The 21,197-nt window shown below is 39.9% G+C and overlaps 2 protein-coding genes across 3 annotated transcripts; both read right to left on the bottom strand.

The window, feature by feature from the left end:
• Positions 1 to 2,010: 2,010 nt before the first annotated feature.
• On the bottom strand, positions 2,011 to 12,274 carry LOC133970945 (nuclear distribution protein nudE homolog 1-like). Of its 2 annotated transcripts, none has more exons than XM_062408109.1 (9): positions 12,082 to 12,274; positions 11,296 to 11,430; positions 10,112 to 10,265; positions 7,739 to 7,887; positions 6,448 to 6,584; positions 6,029 to 6,304; positions 5,236 to 5,321; positions 4,484 to 4,631; positions 2,011 to 3,920 (listed from the first exon to the last, which is right to left on the bottom strand). In XM_062408109.1, the coding sequence occupies exons 2-8, from the start codon at positions 11,379 to 11,381 to the stop codon at positions 4,485 to 4,487; spliced, it is 1,035 nt and encodes a 344-aa protein (XP_062264093.1). In that variant the 5' UTR covers positions 11,382 to 11,430; positions 12,082 to 12,274; the 3' UTR covers positions 2,011 to 3,920; position 4,484. The 2 variants fall into 2 exon arrangements, with proteins under 2 accessions (XP_062264093.1, XP_062264092.1); XM_062408108.1 differs by having other exon boundaries at positions 4,489 to 4,631.
• Positions 12,275 to 15,393: 3,119 nt separating this feature from the next.
• On the bottom strand, positions 15,394 to 20,343 carry LOC133970946 (mpv17-like protein). Its single transcript, XM_062408110.1, has 4 exons — positions 19,540 to 20,343; positions 19,128 to 19,198; positions 18,311 to 18,340; positions 15,394 to 17,955 (listed from the first exon to the last, which is right to left on the bottom strand). Exons 1-4 carry the CDS (start codon positions 19,844 to 19,846, stop codon positions 17,740 to 17,742), a joined length of 624 nt encoding a protein of 207 aa, XP_062264094.1. The 5' UTR covers positions 19,847 to 20,343; the 3' UTR covers positions 15,394 to 17,739.
• Between the last annotated feature and the right edge of the window lie 854 nt (positions 20,344 to 21,197).

Here is a 21,197-nt window from a genome sequence, read left to right as displayed (position 1 = left end):
AAATGATGAAGCTTCCAACTAATGAAGAAGCAGACTTTTTCTCATTCTCTGTGTAGCTCATTCAATTATCTTCAATTATATTCAGGTATATCTGGCCTGAATCTTTATCTCCTATACTCAAAATTAAAAACTTAAAAAAAATCTACACAAACATTATATTATGTACACTAACTGTTTAAAGATTGAAGTCAAACCTGAACCTGATCAGTGCAACCAATGTGTGAAAGGTGACAGGACAGTGTCGTGTTTTTAAGAACCAATCACCAATCAGTAATAAATAGTTCATCTTTTAAGAAGATAATACATTTTCAAATTAGCACAAAGGGAAATGTATGAACGCTGCAGATTCCAGCTCCTTACCTTAAATTAGGTTTGTAAAGTAAAAATTTAACTGAATCATTTCTAAAGTAAAGCAAGTCTGATTGATTGATTGATTCCCACATTAAAAATGAGTTTGTCACCATGAATTTTTCAATATTTGCACAATAGCATAACATAATTTGTGAATGTAATCTATTTATATCACTTTATTACTCAATGAGGTTTTAAGAATTCCCATACATTAACCCAAGTCTCTTGTTTATTTCTCATTACATTCAAGTCACAGCGAAAGGCATCTCATTTGATTGAAAACAAATTAAAATATCAGATGCTTGTTTTTGTGTCTAAAATCTAATAGAAACAAATGAAGCACAAGTTAGAGCTGACTATGCTCTTAACTCACCTCCTCAAAGGGTTTTAAGAATATTTAGTTTGGAAACTGAATATGACATCTTTAAACCAACTGTTTCATATATTTATTCTAGGGATTAAGTTGTGTGATTTCAACCTCACAGAAACACAAAACCATATTTAATTAAACGACTTCTGTGCTGTGCAGGACTTTCTGCTTTTTGTGAGCCATTGAAGTGGAATTAAATCTGTTGCTAAACTCCACACGTGTCGTCGCAGTTCTTTACGTTTATAAACTTGAGTAAACTGAGTGACTTTCTTTCCATTTCAAGTTTTAATGCTTTTTGAGAAGCATCACAAGCAGCACTGAAGGTAAAAACAACACATCAGAACAGTTTGTTTCATATCTAAGCATGTAAGTAGTAACCCTACAGCAGAGCTAAAGTCTACAACACTACAATTCATTCTATAACATACTTTTCTCTTTTTAACATATAACACAAGTAGCCTTCATTGAAGTTGACGAGTTCACCACTTTCACTCCTGAAAAGACAGAAGTGGATTAACTAATTTGACCATTTAAACAGAGGCATCATGTACTCATCTGCTGAGCTGATAATATTTTACTGTAAGTTTAAGGCTCCACTGATGATTGCATACAAAGAGGATCAAAGACCTCTCCACCTCAACCCACTATCCAGATGTGAAGACAAACCATCCTGGATACGAGAGCCGCCATCTTTTACAGTTAATTTGGAGCCAGAGTCTGCACATTACTGTTCATAGAGTGTGGCCGCAGTATAATCATGAGTCTTAGTTTCAATCATAAAATTTCACCCTGTTTTCATATCATCAAATAACTAGAAAGTGATACTGTAGCTCTCATATGCTGGGGCCCAACAGTCACAGCAATTCCATCAAACTGCAACGAAACACATACACACTCAGATATCCCTGCCATGAATATGTCAGACTTTTTTATGAAAGGTCCATGATTTATTCTATGGAAAACACTGAAAATGGCAACAATGGTTCATCCCTGACCCATACCTCATCCTTCCACCAAGTTACATGGTAACCAGTCCAGTAGTTTTGGCATAGTTTTGCTTACAATCAAAGAGACAGGGGTGAATACATCCATACGTTATTACCCCCTGTGCTGAGGTAATAATAAAAAAACATGAACTTTTACCATTTAGTCTGGTCCATGTCTCATCTGCTTACATGGAAGAGATATTTCAGCCCCCCCGAAAAAAAACAATGATGATGCTAGAAGTTACCATGGCGCGAGCAGAGAGCAGAGATAATCATAATGAGCAACTCCTTTCACATTTAATATAATGTTAGAAAACTGTATTTATTAAGGCAGGTTTATGATGCAGGACCACTCATGGCCACTGGTTGAAGCAACATCCTTCAAAAACGTCTTTTGAAAGGCCAAGTTTCATTAAAACATTCAGGCTCCCAGAGAGTTACAGCACATTAGAAAACATGGTTGACCGGTGTCTCAGTTTATCATGTTCACACGTGGTGTTTGCTGCTATCTTGTTGCAGGTTAGCTCAACTCAGTCCATTTCCCTTTGAGCATTATACAAGTATTCTTTCCACAGTGACAAATAACAACGGCATTGGGAGGTGCATCCATACTTCCAATCACCTCTTCAGAGAAGATTGGCTGACAACATAAATTCAAAGTCTGTGTTCTTCTGCAGTCTAGGGTTAGGAAACTAGTTTATGTAAAATATAAAAATACAGATTATTTTCTGGATCAAAACAATAAAACATGGGACAATTATTATTTTTCATTTGGATTAGTGGCGCTTGGTTGTTGAAACAGATCTTGCTATTTTTCAAACCCATTATTTGACAACATTTACTGTGGAAGTAAATTGTCCCTTGGTTGACAGTGTGGTATAAATATAAAAGTAGTATTTAAAAAGACCCTCTGTTCTTGCAAAGATATGAGTGCCCTTACAGTATTTTGTTCTCAAACACTCAAAAGGTATGTTCAGACAAAAAAAACTGTGCAAGTTAGTGTTTAACAAACATCAAATGTAACAGCACAGAGGCCACGGCTGTCATTTGTTATTAGATATATGAACATTCATTCAATCGTGTGTGGGAGACAGTTCATTATTGAACTGTAATGACTTGTTTGGTCTAAAGCAGTTTGTTCAATCTGTTGTCTCATGATACAGCAGAGGGCGCTCACTATGAGCCTCACCTTCTGCATGCTTTTTTGAACCATCAGGGTTTTGCTATGAAAATGGAAGACACAAATAAGGGGGCATTCGTATATATTCACACAAATTGTTTGTCATCTGATAGATTTTTGGGAAAAGTATCAGCCCATATGGACATCTCCTACAAAGTGTCTACAGCTGAACACAAACACTTAAACAAACACCAGTGTGATAGGAACTACCTTCTATAACAGAAACCATCTTTGAGAATATTTTACTTTTTTTTGGCCATGTCCCATCTACACACATGGAGGAGGTTGGGATAATGACTTGTACTGCAGCTTGCCACCAGAGGTCGGTGAAGATACTGGCTTCCTTTTTAGGAGCCACCATGTTGACCAAGTGAGAGCAATGACTATTTCATGACATTGCAGCAACAGCCGCAATAATGTATATAAGATAAATCTACAGTACTGACTGGTGTCTTTTTGTTCCTGCTGTCTCCTTCTGGACATTCATCCTCCACTAGAGTGCTGTGAAAATAAACATTATAAATTTGAGTGGATGATTCCTGGTCTCCTTCCATCACAACGCAGCGCTAACATGCATCTGTCAATTCTGACTGTTTAATTCTCTGTAAAGATGCACTGAACACACCTTTAGAGTGAAACAGACACGCACAACCAAAAAAAAATTGCACACACAAAAAATAATTGGCAAATCCAAACAAAGAAGGTGAGGTGTTGACATGCAGCACAAGTCCAAGAAGGTATATCAAGCTAAGTGCGAGTGCTCAAAACAGCTAGGGACAGACCTCCCAGAGTATCTGCGGTAACATTTTCCATCCATTTCATCATGGAAGCTTCCTGTTAGAGCGTCCTGTGTCCTGAAGCAGAAACCACCAGTATAATGTGCGAGACACGGTACCGTTACGTGCTTGAGGGATCCAGGCTGGACGGACAGGAAGAGGAGGAGGAGGAGGAGCGCAGCTCAGAGGATGGAGGTGGAGGATGTTTTCACAGCAGCATTTTGTGTCCCGCACCAAAGTCTAACCGCTTCACCAGCCTGTTGAAAAATGGCAGACGCGATCAGAGAGCTTCTTCTATCTCAGTCAAAAACATGCTTCAAAAGAATTTAAACTTTTGAATAACGAGACAATATTTGCTGCTTTCAGGAGATATGGCAAACAGGGAACAAGGAATATCAAAAATAAACAGAAGTGATCATTAACTCTAAAATAGAAATGCTCTTCCAGTGTTTACATTTTTAAATGTGATGTGAGAATCTCCAAATAGTAAATTTTTCTAAAATCTGCACAGGGTAATAAATTACCTAAGTACAGAAATTGTGTTTTAAATTAGATAAATGCAAAACACACAAAAAAAATTAAACTACAACATTTCTACAAACGTATGCACCAAATGTGTACATTTTTAAGTTTTTGAGATATGAACATTTTTCTCTGCTCCTCTCCGATCACTCTCTAACACCATCAAGCGTTATGAAGACAATGACATGATCATGAGAAAAAAAGAAAAGGATGTTCGTATTTATGTATATGTTTATCCATCCGACCTCTAGATTTGCTAACATCTGTTAAACCTGTTGCTCCCTACAGGACAGCGCACCTCACCCCTTGTTGTAAAGGCCGTTGGTAGGAGGGGTTTCTGAGGAGTTCTGGCTTGTCGGCGCCCCCTGTCCTCCGGCTTGACCTCTGCGATTAGCTGTCTGTTCATTGACGTATTCCCGACACGATGCCAGCTTAGACTCAAGGTTCTATCAGAAATGAGGTGGAAATAAAGATTTAACTGTTTTAAGACATTCCTTCCACAACCACAATTTTCAACCTCATGGTGGCGCAAGAGGGTCACCAGTCATTAAAATGTATCATCAAAGAACCATGAAAAAAATTCCATGGCGGTCCAGCCCATAGACTGTATGTTAAGAAGAACAACATGACAGCTCCCCAGGAGTGAAGTAAAATGCATTTTGCCTCAAAGTATAAAAATACATGACAGGAGGATCTTTGTCAGTGAATGTAACCCAACACTACAGTCTGGGCACAGACCGAGTTCTTGTTCGATTTGTTCTCACTGTGAAAACACGAGGAAAATGGACACATTACGACAACTATTCACTCTACAGTATATTGCTTCTCAAAATCAATTAACTCTTGAGCTCAGGGAGAAGCGGCTGTTTGTGCTGTTTGATGAGCCACAGAGAAGAATAACCGGAGGCAGTGTGCAGCTTCACATGACAGGTCATCGTATGAGAAATAGCACAGAGAGTGAACAGGTTGATTTGTCACACTTCATCTAACACAGAAGTTCTCTTATGTCCATGAGAGCACTGGGTCAAAAATCACAAGAGCCGTTCTCACCCCGACTTTTCTCAGAAGTTCCCCGACAATGCTGAGGGCCGAGATTCTCGCCGAGGTGGGGAGAGGAGTCGCTGAAAGGCTTTCACCTGCAGACACAAACCAGCTGATCAGTCCAGATACACTTCACATTGATGTTATTCAAATCTTCTTTTTGAATAACTAATTGATTAGATTAGGAATCCTGTGCTATGTTAGTATTACATTATAATATTCCTGGCTCAAGATGTACCATCATTTTGTTATTATTTGTTATTTATTAGATTAGATTTGGTTAATCTATATTTAAGAAAAAGAAGATCCATTCATTATTTTCTGAGAAATCAACAAAAAAGTTGAAAGTCTTTCTATCTCACAATGTTGAAGACAGTGGAAAGAAAAAGTCCTAGATGCCCCCCCCATCACTATCCACAACAACATTTTAAAGGTTCTACCCTGAGTTTCATACAAATCTGCTCATTTGTATGAAACTCTTTTTTTTGCTCAATTCTGCTAACTGACACAGAGACAGATAAACAAACACAGATGTAGACTTAAGCACATTTTATTAACTTCACCAAGGAGGTTATCATTGTTGGCAGTAATAAAGAAAACTGCAGCACAGACTGCAACAAGTTCAAGGTGACGACTGTAAAGATGGTTTCCCTGCAGCCTGAGAGCAAGTGTTCCAACGACGTGAACCAGTCAGCGGCATCAAAACACAGTGTGCCATCTGGCTGCTTACGTACATTTCCCACGTTATAGTTTAAAAACCCCAACACAAACTTGCTCCCTCCCGAGCAGCTGATGAACTGACCTCTGCTGCTGGAGGGCGGAGGTGTGGTGAAGTAGTCAGACTGGGCCGGAGGTCTGGACGGCGTGGTGGTGGTGGCAGAGGGGATGGGCTGGTTAGAGGGCAGAGACGTGGTTTTGTCCTCAGTTCCTTTACCTGGAGGGGTGAGAGGAGGGGTGGGCAGCCCGGCCGAGGGGGAGGTGGAGGAAGATGATGGAGGCTCTCTGACGACGCTGCTGAGAGACGGCTTCCTTTCCTGTACCTGCTGTTTCTGTTGCACTGCCAGCTCCTGCCTCAGGTCTAATACACACACACACACACACACACACAGTAACATTCACTGTCATTTTCTTCATTGACATTGAAGAAAATAGGTTTTTTAAGGGTATTTAAGTTTTAAGCCTGGAATCAGACTGTGGGTATTGTGTTTTAAATCTTTCTACCTCTGGCTTCGTCCTTCAGTCTTTGAACAGACTCCAGTAAATTCTCCTTCTCATCCAGCTCACTCTCGAGGAAAGCATTTCTCTCTATCACATGGTTCATCCTCTGCTCAAAGTCCTCCAGTGACATGATGGTTGCCCTGAAACACACAGGCCAAAAAATTGAGACGTCATTGGATGATGTGAAATGATTCTGTGTATTAGAAATTTTGCATTATTAGGCAAATGACCAGATGTGGAATCTGCACGTTCTGCAGATACTGCAGCTCTCAATTCCAGTCAGCTCCTAAACAGTTCAGTGGGGTGATTTTTCGAATTTATCAAGAAAAAAAGTTTAAACTTCAACATTATTATATTTTTCTAAGCATATTTATGCAGCAGTATAACAGGTTTAGTGTTTGGGCTCTAAGCTCCAACTTAATCAATCCCCCATATGATTACACAGGAATGATGGGAGTGATGAGCAAACACTTGTAACCTCACATTGGAGCCTACAGGTGAATGCTGGGGTGGTGGAGGTGCTGAAGCAACTGGTACCAATAGTGCAGCAACAGTGCAAGCAAAAGGGATGATAGGACTTTTCTCTCTGCTTAAATAGGCAAAGATGGTCGGCTGTGACTGAGAGGTAGAGCAGTCGTCCTCCAACCTGGAGGTCGGCAGTTCGATTCCCAGTCTTCCCCATCTGCATGCCGAAGTGTCATTGGGCAAGATGCTGAACCCTGCATTGCCACTCACAACAACAAAGTGCTGCTAATAGATGCGCTGTATGAATGGTTGTGTGAATGCGTGAATGTAAAACTGTACTGTAAAGCTTTGAGTGGTCATCAAGACTAGAAAAGCGCTATATAAATACAAAACCATTTACCATTTAAATAGATCACCTGCTAGGGTGGGTGTGTGTTGTGGAGAGTGAGGTACGTCTCATGATTAGAGCAGCGCATGAACTAGGTCGCAGGCATCGCTCCATATAATTTAGATAATTGATCACAGTAATTAAATGCAGATCAGGACATCGATGATCTTGGAAATACTTGAGGCTATAAATTGTTTGGGTTTTCCTGATTTGTACAAAGACAATGTGTCCTTAAAACTTAAAAAGAAAACTGCACTATTCACAGCAAAGGGAGTAACACAGTCAACAACTCGCCTAATTTCTCCGTAAAATCATGACTAAAAGCCATTTAGTCAGACTATGAAAAACAATGGTTTTTGTTCAGAACTTGAGCACGTTTTTTTTTCTATGGTAGAGTACAATCACCAAAAATGTCCTTAAACACTATTTGTGCTTCCTGACCTCTTGGTTCGCTCCAGGTCATCGTTGGCCTGCTCCAGCTCTCTGATGTATTTGTGAAGTTGGTCTCTGACGGCCGTGGTCTCAGCCAGGTCGCCCTCCAGGCTTGAGATTTGCCGACAGGCCTCGGAGTGATGCATCTCATACTTCTCCTGGTAGGAGGTCAGCCCCGGTTTTAGGAGGAGAAAAGAAGATAAAGAACACAGAAGAGGAAGAGAGTTGAGGATCAATTACAATGTCGTTCATTCATACCATGTAATGAGAAATGATTGGTTGATCTAAGTGTGAAATTGACTGTTTAGCTAATGCTTTACTAGACTGTGACATAATTTAATGGTGATGTCATGATGCAATCATTCCCATCATGAAGATAATCTCTTCAGTAAATTGATAATTGAAGTTAAATCAGGTGAGACTTAGAATCATTTACTAATAGACTTCTATAGAAACTGACTTTTTTTAAGACTAGTGGAGTCACCCTGTGCTTGTCAGTCCAGAGACTAACAGGTTTCAGGCACATCCACATTAGCTTCACTGTCTGGACCCGGAGTAGGGTGGAATTACTACCACTCTGTTATTGCTTTTGTTTAACAAAGTGAAAACTCTGAGTGCCGGACATTTGCAACTCCTTATATTATAATGGTAAATTATGGTCTGTGCCAATCACAGAAGAGACATTCTGAGGCTCGCACAAGAACATGTATCACACAGCACGACACTGTCTCAAGCTTCAGCATGTTAGAGCAAAATTCCACGAAGTCTCTGCATACTGGACATGCATGCTGTCTGAGATAAGGCAGGTTTACTGCGCTGACAGGGAGCACAAGTCTCCTTAACTGCATATTTGAATAAATATATGTTTATAATTGTTTAACTTGGAAGGATTGCAATGGGACAAAAGACATTTGTCATGGATCTAGACAGAGGGAAGACGCAGCCATTTTTAATCTCCTTTTTCAACAATGCAAGTTATGATGGTTCTTGATGAAGAAATCAAACATTAAGAGGACTCATATCTATGAATCAGTGAAATTTGGTTGGGGTCCAAATAAAAATCCAGACCTCGCAGATTGAAATTTTATATAGCTGAGATAATTAAGGACATTACAATTTCATGATCTGCACTGTTTTGTGATGTATGCACCATTTCAGCCTAACGGCAGTTAATGGATCTGTTCTCAGAAGGAAGATAAACTTGTTTTGTTAGGAGGGAAAATGGTGTGAGTGAACTGTGACATTACTGCAGTCTGATGGAAGAACTCCCATCCCCTCCAGACACAGAACAAGCAGGAGGCATCAGCTGCTTTTTCCCACCCTGAATAAGTCCTCTGTGAAAGTGTGTGTGCATGTGTTTGTGTGTGTGTGTGTGTGTTCAGACAAGAGCACCAAGGGAGTCTATTCATCACAGGCAAACAGGAGTTTTAAAATGCAACTAATATCAGCTGATAAATAGGGAAATAACCAGTCAGATCCAGTTTAAACAGGCAGTCAGTTGATTCCATGTTATTAAAATAACTTTGCACCTCTGGACAACCCTCATAAGGCAGGTTTAAGCCTCAATAAAAGCTATAAAAGCAAATTAAGCACCGTATTGCATTAGAGATGCTCCTTATTGTATTGCATCCTTATTGTATTTGACTGCATAAACCACATTGTTCCATTTGTCTCTGGGTGTTTTAATCTTTAGGTGAACAAGCTTCTGTCTTTGGGTGCTGCTGGGCTTTAAATGTACATGTACGTGGCGTTTGTAAGAAAAACTTAGTAACATATGGAATCACTACATTGTTTCTAGATCTTGCCCTGATTGTTTTTTTATCCTTCACCTTGCATGTGGTCCTTGTGGTTATGTTTTGTGAGCTGCAGTGTTAGGTTCTGATGACATAAAGCTTGTGTTCCAGTGGGTGACGTGAGTCAAAGGGTATGAATTGTTCAATTCGAGTCTGTGTGTTGAGGCTTCTGTCATCTTCAATGTGCACTGCCCAACCAAAAAGGCCAAACTGTTTCCTGCCTGTTTAAAGTAACGACTTTCAACAGACCTACAGAGGTTAAACACCTGAAACCTCCATTGAGTCAATAAGAAATGAAGAGGCCTCTTTGAGATGAGGTGACATGTCTTTGAGAACCGAAGGAAAGTCCAGTTGGCTTTGAACAATTGTACAACTCCTAAAGAAACAAGACTACTCCATCTATCATGGTGCAGTGAGGCAGAACTGCTTTTATTCCCCAACTATTTAACCATCCACAGCTGAAGGGTTTATTTATTTATTCATCTTTCTAAGAGTTTGAGCTTTGCTATCTTTCTCTGCGTTTCATTTCTAAGTTTTAAATGTCTTAATTTTCAACCTCTTGTTTACTTGTTACGCTGCAATGTGGTACCTTATAGTTTTCTAGTTCCATGCAAAGGCGTTCGTTGGTGGCAAGCAGCTCGCGGTTTCGCGCCTCACACTGTTTCAGCTCCATCTCCAGCTCGCCCTCGTAGTCACGACTCATCTGCTGGAACTCCTTCAGCTCCTCTTGAACTTCTTCCGCACTGATCGCACACAGACGCAGATAATAAAAAAAAATCACGTGTTATGTATTTCTTTAACAGCGTTTCTGTTTACATAATTAATTTGGCAAACAAGTCTCACATAGAACCAACAGACCAAGTCTAAACCAGACATGTTTGGATGAAAAACACAACCCAACCATTTTCCCAGTGAAAGAAGATCTGTCCTTCGTGGATTTTACACAAAAGTCTTAACACCACAGAAAAGTGATTAAATGAAAACACCTCAGGGTTCATGATAGTTTGTATTTCAGGAGTTTCTATGGATTCATATTTCTACAAACTGAAATGGAGAGCGAACAGAAAGTACTCATTATTTTTTAGAGAATTTACTACAGAGAACAAGAGGCACTGGAAGGTTCGAAGTTGTGCCAACAAGTTGTTATCTCATTGGCACAATATTAACTTTTTAAACTTGTATAACAGTTAAAATGTCATCTGGCGGACTTTAGGGGCTTTGTGATGCAATTTCGGGAAGTCTGAAAATATTTGTTGACTGTGTTGGAAGGTAAGGAAATATGTTTTCTCATTGTAAATATATAACTTTATATTGTGTACAGAACTAAATCATTTAAGACTTTTTAAGTTGTGAATGAAACATTTTCTCATCTTTTAACACCAACATGCAGTAACTTTATAGTGATTTATAATTTTTACCCAGACTCTCAAAGGTAATTTCCTGTTGCCTCCATGTATAACTAGTTTAATACAGAGGACAATTATTAACATGCAAAGGTGGCCTAGAATTCATAAAGTTTGATTTTAGAAAATGAGACATGAATAGGACCTTATTTGCTGCCGAGCACTACGCAACTTCTTATATGATTTAGTTGTTTGTTGATCTGAAGATTTATGAAATAATTCCTTAATATCGAGCTAATATAGGATAGGGCCGTTTTGATTTGATGCTGGTTATGCTTCTTAGTCACTGTATTTTGAGTTGTGAGTCTTTTTGTTCGTATTGGCTAACGGGGAACTAAATAAACAAACATAAACACGGGGGGAACCACACCTCTGTTGGTGTCTGGCAGCTTGTTCCTTCCAGTACTCCAGCTCCTCCTCCAGGGACCCAAACTCAGGAGGCTCTGGATCCCCCATCTCCGGGCCAGGTGGAGAGCTGACACTCCGGTGACGCACCAACACTGATCTAGGGTTCCAGTGAAACAAGACATTTAGACAAGCTCCGGGAGTTTACTGTCAACATACACCGCTTAATAGAATAACATTAGTTATGGCAGAACGTGATTACATACGACTTTCCTGTAATGTCCCGTTAATTTGGCCTTTGTGTGAAACAACAATTAGCTCTGTATTTCAGATAAAATCCTAGCCTCTTAGATTCTGGGTGCAGCAGTGCGCTTAGCTGGGAGAGATAACGGTAAAATCACATGAATGAGTTTGAACCAACTTTTAATAACGTTTCCTTGAATATACAATGTATGACGAACTAAATAATTAATTCTAACGATTCATAAACACATTGTTTAAATCAGTAAGATGCTATAAAAAGTAAATACAAGATTAACATGAAGTCTGGCGACAACAAAACAACGGGAGCCTAAGGCAGAAGATAACGGGAAACTCGAACCCTCATGGGGTTTATCATTAGAAACACCTGTTTTATGAACACTAGAGACGGTTAGCTCAAACTATTCACAACAGACCTGCAGCAACACGGTATAAGAAAGTCAGCATGTTCCTTAGCCGGCTTCTGAATGCAGATACATGAGCTAGTTGGGCTAACGGAGTTTAGCGTTAACCGTTTAAATCCCAGCTCAGACAAACAGCTGTAACTTACTCTCAGCTGCAGTTCGCTTCGTTCAACGTGGCGTGAACAAGTTGTTTTCCTTTTTCTCGACCTCCTTCGTGCGCTGGTTTCACAACCCAGCAGTTAGTCGCTCGAATTAAAGGTCAAAGAAGAAGAGAAAGAAACGTGTTGCAGGAGTTTGATCCGGTAAAGTTCGCTCAAGCTTCAGAACGACGTCGAACAATACAAGCGTCCATTCATATGGTTCAGAGCAGTCCACCAATCATGAGTTCACGACAGCCTGGTTCACCGATGCTATTGGTCCATTGGATGTCAATCACATATGGATAGGCGGGATCAGGGTTGTTGTCCAATCAGAGATGTGATGTAAGTGTAGAGGAATATCTGCATAATCTTCACAGTCGACTCCAGACGTGTTGATGGATTATAAGTAAACGACCATGATTACTAGTGACTGAAAAGCCCTGAAGAGCCCACAAAGAGACACAACAGGACAACGGAGACACACAGCGACAAAAAAGAGCTACAAAACAACAACAGAGAGAGACCAAACCACCGAAAAGACACAGAGAACCACCCTTAGGAGACAATACCAAATAGAAAAAGACAAAATGCGATTAAAAGATTCCTAAAACAATTATATAATTACATATTGTGACCTCCGGAAACCAGAGAAACAGACAGAAAACTCCCAAGATGACACACAAACCATTCCAAAGAGACACACAACAATAAACAGATACATAATACGACGAGCAAGATACCCAATTGCAACCAGACAAGAGACATAACATCATTATAAAAACACACATAATGAATAGAAAATTACCCAAAAGAGAGAGAAGTAATTATCAAGACAGTTATAACCACAGGAGCAAAAACAACAAACAAACAAAGCTTCTGAAAAAAATTGAAACATGAAGACAAATTGACCAAAATGAGATATAAAAAAACAACTAAAAAGAGATACAAAATTAGACAAAATAATCAAAAGGAGAAAAAAAATGATTACAAAAATGCTAAATGATCATAAAGAAACATGAAACCTTCACATATAGAAAAAATTACCAAAAGAACTAGAATTCCTATTCTACGGAAATGAGTGAGTTAAGAAACAAAAAATAGTCCCAAAATACGTTATGGCTTAAATGAGTATTAAACAATACAATAAATTGCAAAGAGAGGAAGAAGAATAACACACATTATGACCCCAAAGAGACTTAAAACAACTAAAACAAGAAGAAAAATAAAGATGCAAAACGACAAAGAGATGAAGTAATTAATATAAAGAGGCACCAAGAGACTGTGAACAGTTTTCAGTTAGGAAGTATGCATGTGTGTGTGAGTGTGTTTGTGTGTGGAGGGGGGGACGGGGGTCTTTAAAGGGAGCAAATTTTCTCAGTGTGTCAGGGTCATGTGTACACCTCTTAAAGTTATAACTTTTCATTTATTCAAACAGTGATGTTCAAAGACATTAATGTATTCTTATTTACATAATTTTCTCAGGTACTTCTACTTCAATTTCCCATGTAAATATAACAACCACTTTATGTGCAGCTGTATCCAAATGGGGCTTTTGCAACACAACGGAAATAAGAGCTTAGACACAACATCTGTACTTTATTCACAAGGAGTCATTAACAGCTGAAAGGATAGAATCCATATGCATCACATTAACTGGCCGGTAACACTCATATCCTCTATATCATTTTGTGATATTATTCTCAAGTAATACACATTAATGCAGGAAAGAGTAGTCCCTCTCATGCCCCTCCTCCTCTTCTGCATCTGGCCATTTATATGATGTAAAGTGCAGTGGCTATGTTTCAGTTATACAGCACCTGACCCGTCCGTTGGCTCTGATTGGATAATTCAACTTCCTGTTTGTGGTGTCAGAGGTCACACTGGATCAACTCTGTCCTTTTCAGAGGGATTAGTCGGGCCTATCTGATCCTGGTTAATCCACGCACACCATCATCAGAGCATAAAGCTGCCGTATACACACACACACACACACTGACATCCAATCTGTCCTTTTTTCAAACACATGTTTTTGAGAGTGACATGCGACCATATCTTTAACTTTGGCTACAGGTAAATTTCACAATTAGAATTTAACTTGCATGCTTTTTTTCCCTTGTGGATTTAAAAAAAGAGTTTGCAACGCAACGATCACTTGCAATGATATGGCAGAGTAATAGGGACACTTGAAGAGGAAAATCTGGGATTTTTAGTATTAGGTCATATTATTATAAGGATTTAGTCTTCATTTTACAAAAAAAAATCCCAGAATAAGAAAAAGCGTAATTTTCTAAACTATGTGTCATTTTAGAGGGGGAATATCAGATCAGCCTTCTTATGTTCAAATTTTTAAATGTGGGGCGTTTCTTTAAGTTTAAGTAACATCTTTGGCATTGCATCAAAACTTTTATTGACATTTCACTGATAATCTAGGTAATTGTTTCAATATGTTTATACAAAGAAAAGTTTGCACTACTAAATATTCATGTAAATGTTTATTTTTTTACTTTTAGTCTAACAAGGAAAAACTATTTGAAAATGTTTATTTATGAAGAGGATTTTTCACCTACTATGTACTTTATGCACTGGAAAACAGTCAGATAAATTAATAGTTGGTTACTGGTCTTTTGTGTGAGACAATACTTCCTTACCCAGATTTCTCTTTGTAGGAAATAATAAAAAAGTCCCAGACTCTGAAGACACAAAAAAGACAATTTGGTAAAACGTAAAATTGTTAACATCAACAACACAGGTCTTCTGAACAAATTAATTTACAAACTATCATTAGATGTTAGCAGGTGTTAGCGGCCACTGGCAGACGTTATGGGCATAACTTCAGTTGTGTACCTTGATGTCATCAAGTGTTTTGGCCTTGTAATTAATGATACAGGCCGAACTTGATTGTACGCTGAGGCTACATGTAGAGCTGTGTCTGTCTTTTATTCATAAGACACTCTCTTGTGTCTTGACCTCACAAGCTCAATATAGATTACAACTTTTTTGACACAGACCAGATCCAAACGAAGAATGGGGGACCCATCAGAGTGGATATTCTACAATTTTCTGATTTGCATATTAATGAATATTCACAATGGTTAATTTAAGTAAACCCGGGACTCTTGGAGAATCTTTAACCAGTTGGTACCCAGCCTTACCAGTTCAAAAGCCTTGGTTGTAATGTCTAAACCATTTTCCCAGAAAAAATAATCCCAGCAGTGACATCACGTCCATCCAACGAGAGAGAAGTGTTTGACTCTGATTTATTCCTCACTTTTAATTTCCATTCCCTTATGTCAAATTGGACACACAAATTTTCAGAAAAGTTCAATAATACAGATATAACAAAACAGTTAAGAATCTCACAGTTTACTATATGCAATATTACTATGTTCTGAACAATAAATAATATTATTTGAGGTTTTATTTTCGTGTGGAACATGGAAAAACAGAAATCCATAAATATTATGTACATCACAGAGTTATACACCACTGACGTAAAACTGTGTATCTATCGTACATGAAGCAATTAAATATGAAACTCTCTTCCCTCTCTTTTGGATAAATAGAATTAAACTACACAAATCTTCCAACTTCACTAATTAAAATCTACACAAAAGTTAATAATGGGTCTGGTGCAGGTAACTGGATGTGTTGCATGATAAGGTATCTGGGCCGATGGCAACCTATGTGATCGTTCAAGTAAGAGGACAGGTTGAGAAAGTGTAGAAACAGGTTAAGTAAAACTAGGACACACAACATAAGTGGGATGCACCGACAAATATCCTGTTATAGTAACACATAATGAGCCCTGGTAGTGCTAAGCTTAGCATCACCATTATCCTCGATTGGAAAGTTCAACATTTTCAGAAATGTGCCTATAATCTTTTTTAATGCTGCATAAACTAATTGGAATTGAGTTGGATAAGAATATGTATACTCTAAGGTCTTTATTTACACTAATATCCATCTACAGCCAGCTAGTGGTTAGTTTATCAGCATAATAACCAGAGGCAGACCAGCCTCCTAACTAAAGCTCAATATTACATTTCTTTTGTGTTGAGTTCCATCGGTGGAGACAGCGATGAGAGTAAAGGAATACATTTTGATCCTGGATTTAAACCAATTCTGTTAGACTTGTAAAAATGAGTTGTTGATGTTAAGTAGCAATAGCCAACAACTTCGGTGAAGCTCTTGTAATGTTTCTGAGGATGTCCTTACCTTTCCTCTAATGCCACAACTCGATGTCTTCAGAATATAATCATCAATGGTTTTGGTTTGGCTTTAAAGCCTGTTGTCTTATGCTGTCGGTCTTATCTTATGCTGTCGGTCTCATACATCAGTGCATCCCAATATAAAAGCATAAATGTATATATATATGGCACTAGGATATATATCTCAGTCCATTGATAAAAACTAATGACCAGTGACCAGTTATCCATCAGCTCGTAGACCAGGGGTCGCGGGCAGTGGTCTTATCATCAAAAGAAGGCACGACTAGTGTAAAGAAATTGTGAGGCCTTAAAGGGGACATATTATGCCCATTTTACCACAGTTGATATGGTTCCTTGGGGTCTTAATGAAATGTCTGTAACATATTTTTGTCAAAATAGAACAAGGATCATTTAAAACAGCACCTTTTTATCCTGTCTAAAACAGCCCTCCTCAGATTGACCTGTTTTGAGTGCCCCGCTCCCCTCACCCCCGGTGAGCCTGGCTGCAAGAGCCCCAGCTCCCCAGCGCAACCCCGCAGTGGGAGCAGTGGGAGCAGTGGGAGCTTGAGCTGGCGCAGCAGCAGCATCCTTCCACACTGTTGAGGTGTAGAGGTGTCCCGGGGTCCCTTGTTTATGCGGCCACTTAAATGTCTGACGGGTAGCAGCAGCGAGCTAACGCTAGCCAGGCTCCACCGGCCCGGTTAGCTCACGAGCTAACGCTAGACAGGGAGCCGGGCACCCTAGCCGGGGGGAGTGCTTGGGAGCTAGGGGAGCCGGGCTCACATTAGCTCGCTCGTCCAAGGCCATGTAGCAAGACTCCCTACATGGGCATGGTGTGACAATGACGTTTATTTCGATCCTAATCCCATTCTATGCACTCTAGCGTATTGTTTCTGACATAGAGGAACCACAACAAATCACGGGAGTTGTTTTTTTCCAGAGTTTTTGGGACGGTAGACATGCCAGATACCCAAATTAACGTGTAGAAGCACTACAAAAGTGGAATTTTCATAATATGTCCCCTTTTAATCTGATCTCAGGATCTTCACTGCAGGCTCACATTAAAACCAGCATAGACTACAACCAGCCGCAGTCCCTTATCACTACTCAAATACCCTTTAAAGTGAGAAGTCCATTGGTCCAAGTTGATCACATTTGAAACCAAATGTTGTCCTATTGTGATGTAGCAATGTGAGTATTCAAAGAGGCAAAAGTAGTAAAGTCCAGTGCTTCCAGTACTTTGGGAATTCCTCATATTTACTTCTACAACGATCTTCGAAATCCATATCAGTCAAACATTTGTGAGTGTATATGACAGAAAAAACAGATGCTCTTCAGCTGTCTACCCTTTCACTTTGAGAATGCTGGTTTTAGCAAAAGGGAAAATGCCTTCTGTCCTGCTATCGAGCTCAAAGGCTTGAATGACAGAGGTGGTGACCCTCTTTTCCTCCTTCCTTCAGTTTTCCTTCTGGGTATTTTGCTTTCTACGGGCCAGCCGGGCCTCACGCATCTCCTCCAATGTTTTACGGGGATCCATGACAAAGGCTAGAGCCACGGTGGCGGTGCCGTCGCCGTCCTGCCGCGAGAAGCACAGAAAGGTGGCCCAGAGGAAGGCGCAGCAGCCCATGAAGGCTGTTCGCATGTATAATGGCATCAAGACAAAGTTCAGCAACTGTCAGGAGGGGGTGAGATGAGAGGGAAGAGAAAAGGACAATGGTCACCTGAAAATACTCAGTTGGTACAAAACTATTATTTAAATCATTCAAAGTAATTGTTAATTATTAATGCATCCTTGTTGTCTAAGAATTGCATCAGTTATGACATTTAGGCTTGTCACTGGGACTCAGGAAAATGTGCTCTTACTTTTGGATAATTTTCCCTTTTACACTTTCTTTGGTATAAAACTCAAACTGTTCTGGTCAAACAATAACGCCACAACAAATATTCTAATATCTTATTTTTGAAAACAAATAAGGTAATAAATGCAGTAAATGTCCACAAAACACTAAAACTGAGTTGACGTTTACCTGCATAAAAGGCCAGTACATGAGTCCAGTCTGAAAGTGAAAACAGGACATGATGAGTGTTTTGAAGGGCTCAACAGAATCCAAAATGAAGATACACATTAAAGATAATTACAGTTTATACTGGATATGTTGAATGTGGGAACCAATCTTTCTAAAGAAATGAACTGTGTCCTGACTCTTTAAACAAATGAACGTGCTCAAAATTGTTACTGTTTATTATCTCACTCAAACTCCTCTGGCTTCTGATACTTGGTATCATTTGGTATCTTCGCAATGCAGACATATGTATTGAACAATGATAAAAAATCTCTAATTTTAGTATTTGATGTTTGAAAACAGCTAAAATAAAAAAGAGAGATCAATATGAATAAAAAGTTGAGTAAATTGTCTTCTGTCTCTGAGAAATTGATAGATGATTGCATACAATTCTTGAAACAATGAATGTTAGTTAATTAAGGGGAAATAAGTTGTATTGATGGTCAATTTGAGCTCAGACATTGACAATGTGCTTTTCCTGACTTCGAACTTTTAAAATATCTGTGTACTTAGGATCACACCGCCGAGCAGCAGCATGACACTGCAGTGCTTTATACATTTGGCAGGAATTCAGCTTCAAAACGTCCTGAACTCGCTGATTCATTTTATCCTCTGGCTGAGGTCTCGATTCAATTACCCCGCTTGCTCCCGGGCGTCGTGCCTGCAGCCTCGGCACAATCTAGGCTAATCTGGTCAGGAGCAGCAGCAGCAACAGCACCCGCCACTGTGTGCGAGAAGAAGGTGACTTTAATTCAACTGAGGCTGCCGAGGCCTTTCTTACCTTCCAGGTGTTGAAGAACTTATCCCTCCAGTCTTCTAACTTGTCATCTTTACCTTCCAAGACGCTCACACCTGCAGGACAGACAGATAACCATCCGTGCGTCATTACGCACAAGCCAACAACTCTGTTAACTCCTCAGGTTTGCCCAAATTATGTTTAATTGAGATAAATCTGCATCACCTCACTAGCTGTAAAGTCTGTAAAGTACATCCCCAGATTTCTGCCTTTCTTAACGCATCTCTCTGAGCCTGGGTGCATGGCGACACAGTTAGCCTTACAATTAATCCTCCTGACGTTGTATCGTCACAGTTGTAAAGAAGAATACATATAGTTGACGCTTAATCATGGAATAGGAAAGGTACAATGAAACCTCGACATAAACACATCAACTGTGAGATTGTCAGAGTCTCACCTGTGTAGAATACACTGGTGGCCAAAGGTGACGCGAAGCTCTGGTCCAGCAACAGTTTCCGGAAAACCATCCCGGCAGACTTTCCAGGGAAGCGCCTCTCCAGGGCTCGTAGCCAGAAGTAGTTAAAGTTTCCGTGGAAACTGATGGCCACAATGGCCACGTTACGGGTGTGTGTCCAGTCCAAGCGCTCGTTCTGAGCTATGAGCTGATGGACCAGGTCACCTCCGGCAAATAAGCAGCCGTACAAGGTGACATTGGCCAGCCATGGGAATCGTTTGGCGGCTTCTTTCAGCACAGCTCTCCTCATTTCGGCGCCGGGAGGAGAAACCGGGAACCCGCGTACAAATGATGCTGAACTGCCCTTAAATGACTTTATCTCAGCAATCAACACGCAAGCATAGCGGTCAAATGAAAGTGACCGGGCCCTGGTGTCAGCTGGCTGGCAGGCACGAAGCAATACATCTGTGCGCTGTAATCGGGGGTGGGATTAGACGTGTCCACTGGCAGCAGGAATTACACACATTATCACTCCTCAGATGACTAATGAAAACACCAGACTCCACCAAAAAAGTTCCTCAAAACTGCGACGTGAGTACAACCTGCCATTGCTGAAATTCGGTCACTCGGTCAAGGCTTTTCTAAAGTGTTGCGTCAAGAATGGAAAGTCCTCGAGTCATGTGCGCAAAATGCGTCCCGCAATAATATTCAAAAAGAAACTTGCGGCTCCGCTGGAACATGAAGTGAAACTGGATCACTCCCGTATGCCCTGACTCGGCGCGTCGCTCCCGGTGAATTATAGGCACCTCTCCGGTAAACCCTGCGGCTCAAGCGCTAATCCAAGGGATGGACCTGGGGCTGCTCAAATGTGCGTCCGTGTCTAACTGCGCCGCTGACATCATAATGAAGCGGCGGCGGTTTCCTGAGCACCCAGCCAGTCCATGCGCTGTGAGATCAGTGGCGCACATGAACATTACGGTCAACTCAGCATTCGAAAGAGCTGCGGTCCTCCAAGATCTGAACAATCAAATGTTCAAAGACCCACAAACACACACTCACTAATATATTTAAAATTTAAAATAAATTGAGCACATGATTGTACGTCTAGGATGTTTACTTTCCACTCGACTGAAAAAATAAAATAAATAGCAGCCCTAAATCTCCAAATTGAGCAGTCCATTAAATAACTAATTTTTGTGTCGTTACTGCGATAATCCAAATGATGGCGCTGTTGAATATCAGATTCATTTCATTATTTCATCTGCAAACCTTTTTATGGACAAATAGATTGTTTGTAAATCACTGACAGTTGAATTATATATGACTCAAGTTACTGTTAAAAATAAAATAATGTTGTATCCATGTGCTTCATTTGAATTTGGCCAATTCCATTGTACTTGTATCCTCTGTCATTTAATGTACATTTAAAACTTTGTAATCCCTTTTCGAGCTTTTGTGAAATCTTGAATTAGACAAGGCTTCTCTGTGAGACCAGAGAAGATGGGGGATGGAAAATCCATAATGTAATTTAAGCTGTAATTTGATTCAATCAATAATTTCCAATTTACAATCATTAAGAAATATCTAATTGTTTTTTTTTTTTTTTAAATACTATCGATGCATCTGATGTGGAGTGGACTTGTGGCCCTGGGGCCTCTTGA

Source organism: Platichthys flesus, chromosome 16 (genome assembly GCF_949316205.1).
Source record: "Platichthys flesus chromosome 16, fPlaFle2.1, whole genome shotgun sequence".
Taxonomy (NCBI): Eukaryota; Metazoa; Chordata; class Actinopteri; order Pleuronectiformes; family Pleuronectidae; genus Platichthys; species Platichthys flesus.
Note: the sequence above shows the minus strand (reverse complement) of the source record. Positions and strands in the feature narration are given on the sequence as shown.